Source organism: Sapajus apella, unplaced genomic scaffold (assembly GCF_009761245.1).
Source record: "Sapajus apella isolate SASKATOON/1434 unplaced genomic scaffold, GSC_monkey_1.0 scaffold126, whole genome shotgun sequence".
Lineage (NCBI taxonomy): Eukaryota > Metazoa > Chordata > Mammalia > Primates > Cebidae > Sapajus > Sapajus apella.
Window position 1 is genome coordinate 648,741 of NW_022437066.1, and position 4,595 is coordinate 653,335.

The window sequence follows — 4,595 nt, forward strand, 5'->3', positions numbered from 1 at the left end:
CCCCGGATCCACCCCCTCCCCAGCCCCACTCACACCCGGGATCCACCCCCTCCCCAGCAGCACCCCTACATCCCGGATTTACCCCTCCTCAACTCCACCCCCTCCCCAGCTGCACCCCCCTCCCCTTTGGTGTCTGCACACCCTGATCCACCCCAATCGCAGCTGCACCTCTACACCCTGATCCACTATCCCCAGCTGCACTTAGAAACCTGTATCCACCTCCTCCCCAGCTTCACCCCTACCCAGGTACACCCTCACACCCGATCCACGCACCCCCCCCAGCAGCACCTCCCGTCCCGCGGTGCTTCTCTAGCAGGCTGCTCACATCCCAGCCGCACTGGGCCCAGCTCCCCCTGACCTGCTTGGAGCTGCCCCATCTGGCTGCAGTTCTGAGTTCCGGGATAGCCACGTGAGGGCTGTTTACAGAGGGAAGGAAGTGGCTCCGCAGACCAGAGGACGGAGGCTTCTCAAAAGGCAGCTTCTCTTCCTGGAGAACAGACTTTTTCAGCAGGATTTTCCTTTCGGTGAAACATAATTTGACTTGAAAAGGAACCCAGGGAAAAGTCTGAGAGAGACCACAGCTGTCTTGGTGTAAGCGGGAGCCTGCCTGGGCAGGGTTGGCAGAGGCCTGCCTTTGTTTGCCTCAGGCTGTCTGCATTTCACCCCTGACTCTTCTGTTTTTAGCCATGGAGGAAGAGAAAGATGTCGGCCCAGAGGTAGGTAAGTCAGGGGGCCAGATCGCTGGACTTCCCAGGTGTGGGGCATTTCCGGACCAAGAGAAGGGTCCTCTTGACATCTGCTCTGCCGAGCTCTTTTGCCCTTGGCTTCTTGGAGCCTGGGGACTGTGGGAGTGGTGGTTCTGGCCCCTCTCTGCCGCCTGTCACAGCTGCCAGGCTTGTTAGCTAGTGGTGGCCCATGGACACTGCCTGAGGCCTTGTCTTTTCTTCCCCTCAGGTCGCAATTACTCCTTCCAGTTTCCCCTCAGGACTTTACCTGCTGGTTTTGTTTAAAATCATTTTCTTAGTCAAACATCTGTAGCCACATCACAAGGGTCTTTATTCCTAAACTGGAAAACTGGATCCATTAAAGCAGCAGTGAAAAGCTAGAAAAGGCTGAGATGCCCCACCTCAGGAGAGCGAGCGTGTACTGGGTCCTGGGCTGCTGTGGGAGAGCCTGCCTTGGATCCTGTCTCAGAAGCAGTTGCTGAGCTCAGAGGGACTCACTTCGAGTCCTTAAGTGAAGGACATGGTCTCAGGTGCTTCTGTGCACCCCATCTGATTGACAGTGAGCGTAGGGGCGCCCCTGTCCTGAAGCACACGCTCCCAGCATTTATATCTGCTTTCTAAACCAAGTTCCGAGGGCTGAGATTTCTGTGCACATTCTCATTGTCTTGGTGCAGAACTGTGTCTTGGAAATGCGTTTCCGAATGCCCTTCTGACTTCCGTGGGTTTTCTGGCACAGATGGCCTTATCTGAGTCCTGGCTGTCTACAGCGGGTGGCAGGTGGGCGGGGGTGGGGCTGCTTTAGGCCTTGGCTCTTGTCTTTTTTTTCTTTTTCTTTTATTTTTTGAGATGGAGTCTCGAACTGTTGCCCGGGCTGGAGTGCAATGGTGTGATCTCAGCTCACTGTCACTTCTGCCTCCTGAGTTCACGGGATTCTCCTGCCTCAGCCTCCCGAATAGCTGGGATTACAGGCACACACCACCACACCTGGCTAATGTTTTGTATTTCTAGTAGAGACGGGGTTTGGTTTCACTATGTTGGTCAGACTGGTCTCAAACTCCTGACCTTGTGATCCACCCGCCTTGGCCTCCCAAAGTGCTGGGATTACAGGCGTGAGCCACCACGCTCGGTCAGGCCTTGGCTCTTGTGTAGAAACTTGCAGGCTGAACAAGCCCTATCCGGTTCCTGGGTCCTGGGCGGCAGGTGTGGGTGCCAGCAGGTATGGAGAGAGCTGCCCATCTGGCTGGCGTCTTCTCGTTTTCTCTTTGACTTCTTGGGGAGCCACCAGCATCCTCTGCTGCTGCCCACTCGCCACCCTGCCCTCACCCTCTCTTCCCTTCCTCCCTCCCTCCCACAGACCTGGGCTCAGAAGTCCAGTTCCCCCCTCCACCCCAGGCAGCAGCACACACAGACTTCTTGGCCTCTGCCTCCTTGCTTGGCGTGTAAACTGGTGTTGAATATTCTCAGAATCCAGATGGCTCATTGGGGTCTTGAGCTCTGCTCCTCCTGGAGCCGAGAGGACACTGAGAGGGGGCCTTGGCCTCCCTTGTGGCCGGGCCTGCTCCCTGAAACCTGCAACCCAAGGATTGCATCGGCAGCATATGATGCATTAGTGATGCCCAGGGCAGCCGCTGGTCCTGCCCAACTGTGTCCCAGTGACCAAGGAAGCCAGGTTGCCCTCTGAGTGCTTCATAGCAGGGGGCTCAGAGGGCCCCGGCACCCTGGGCGAGGTCACTTCTTCCTGGAAGTCTCTGGGGCTGGTGACTTCTCCCCTCACTCCCAACTCTTCTCCTGCTGCTCTGAGCAAGTCTGGGCTGGGAGGCCTGGCTGTGCCCGCCCATACCCGCCTGACCCCATGTTCTCTGCTGCAGGCTGGCTTCTGCCTGGGCACCACCCTGCACTCGTGGGGGCTGCAGTTCACAGAGGAAGGTTCACCATCCACCATGGTAATCGCTTCACGCTGACCTGGGCCAGCCCGGGGGGCCGTGGCCTTTTTTCACCTCTCCCATCCCCAGCCCCTGGCTCATTCCTGCTCAGGCCTGCGGTTGGGGCAGGGGCAGGCTTAGGGCTAGGGTTAGGGTTGCAGCCTCGATGACAGGGGCCCCGTCTCTACTCTCGGCAGCTGACAGGGATTGCGGTTGGAGCCCTCCTGGCCCTGGCCTTGGGTGGTGGTGTCATCCTCTTCATGTTCAGAAGGCTGAGCCGATTTCGTGAGTATCTTGGATCTGACGCCGGCCCGGGGGCTTAGGGGAAAGCATGGGTGTCTTGGGACGTGCTTTGAGCTCCTGGGAGGGGTCCTCAAGTCCCTGGTGGCTTTGGCTAGAATCCGATGGCCTGTCTGGGCTCAGGCTGAGCACGTTGGGTCCAGGAAGCCAAGTCTGTTCAGAGTCCTGTCCTGAGCAAGGCCTCAGTGGGAAGTGGGGAGGGTCCCCCTCTGTTGGAGACAAGCCTGTCCCCCGGGCCCTGTTCCCTCATGCTGTCTGAGTGTGGCGCGGTGCCGGCCAGGACGAGAGCACGACTGTGGTGTGCCTGCATGTCCAGGACGGCCTCTGCCACGGCCCTGCCTCAGGCCGCCCCTCCGCTCCCCTGCAGGGCAGGCGCAGCCCACCACTCAGTACAGGTTCCGGAAGAGAGACAAAGTGATGTTTTACGGCCGGAAGATCATGAGGAAGGTAGGTGGTGCCCCAGGCTGCGCGCGGCTCCCCTGAGCAGGCCCCTGTGGGAGGGACCCTCCTGCTGCGGGCTCCCCAAGTCCGGGCAGGTCTTGGTGTGTGCTGCCCTCTCCCCGGCTCCACAGCTCTGCCACCAGGCTCAGGGTTTGGGGAACAGCATAAATCATCCCGAATGGTGTCTGCGTCCTCCAGCTGAACCCAACACGTTTTACCCAGAAATACCCCTCAGCCTCTCAAACCTCAGCTCTATCTGACCTGGAGGGGCAGTTCTGGGAAGGTCTGTGGTGGACAGGGGCCGGAGGGGCGGGAAGGGCCTGTCCGGCTCCAGAGCGGAGATTTATTTTAACAAGAAATTCGAATGGAAAGCCGCTTGCTAGGAATATCGCTGAGGGCCGGTGGGTGCAGAGGGCCTTGTGCTCCGCCAGAGGTTCCTGACTCTGGTGCCGAGCTTGGGTCTCTGCCAGGCTGTGGGGTACTGGGCTGAGGACGGAGTCTAGCCCCTGGGAGTTGAGGGTCTAAGTTCTCTGGTTACCGGCATGTTTGCACTAAGCTGAAAGCTGCGTGGCTCACTTTCAGTGTCTGGGTGGTTCAGCCTTGGTTTAACCCTTCCTGGTCTTTGGCCAACGGGGCTGTCGGTGGCCTCCCTGGCTGCCTTCCTGCACTCCTGAGGGACCCAGGAAGTGCTCAACAGAACACCCAGAAGCGTCACAGAAAACGCACAGACTGCTCCCTTTAAAGCGGTCTGTGTACCTTTCTCCGGTTGCACAACTAATTTGTATTCTTCATGGAAAACTTGAAAAACTCAAGAGGGGAGGGATGTGGGTGTCCGTCTGTGGTGCGTGTCTTCTCATCAGTGGTAAGTGCTGTGAGTTAGGGCTGCTGTGGGCTGGGTCTGGGGCAGAGTTAGCGGTCCGGAGCAGAGTTGAGGTGGTCTGTTGAGTGTCGGCCATGACCCAGCGGCCCTGCAGGGGACAGGGAAACGGAGGGCCTGGAGGAAAGGTGCGGTGAGGCCGTGGCTCTGGACCGAGGGCAGTAGGCAGTGGTGCTGGAGCGAGGTGGCCTGTGAGCGTTCAGGGTAGGACCCAGGCCTCTGCTGTTCTGGTCAGTCAGGCGGCACTGCCTGGACAAGGGAAGAAGACTGTTCCAGAGAGGGAACAGAGTGGGCAGTGGCCCCGGATCAGAGGGGAGTGAGGGGTGGAAG

At 58.9% G+C, this 4,595-nt stretch overlaps 1 protein-coding gene across 7 annotated transcripts in view; it reads left to right on the forward strand.

The window, feature by feature from the left end:
- The first annotated feature begins 157 nt into the window (after positions 1 to 157).
- Positions 158 to 4,595, forward strand: part of PNPLA7 (patatin like phospholipase domain containing 7) — a 64,810-nt gene continuing 60,372 nt past the window's right edge. For 3 of the 7 annotated variants that reach the window (XR_004263946.1, XM_032261902.1, XM_032261897.1), the window contains exons 1-4: positions 159 to 716; positions 2,594 to 2,668; positions 2,845 to 2,932; positions 3,264 to 3,394. Coding sequence is in view for 6 of the 7 variants with exons in the window: in XM_032261902.1 (XP_032117793.1) it covers positions 687 to 716; positions 2,594 to 2,668; positions 2,845 to 2,932; positions 3,264 to 3,394 (324 nt within the window). In the remaining variant the exon portion in view is untranslated. Of the gene's footprint in view, positions 721 to 2,593; positions 2,669 to 2,844; positions 2,933 to 3,263; positions 3,395 to 4,595 lie in introns of all 7 variants that reach the window. The other 4 variants (XM_032261898.1, XM_032261901.1, XM_032261899.1 and 1 more) reach the window with 4 other exon arrangements.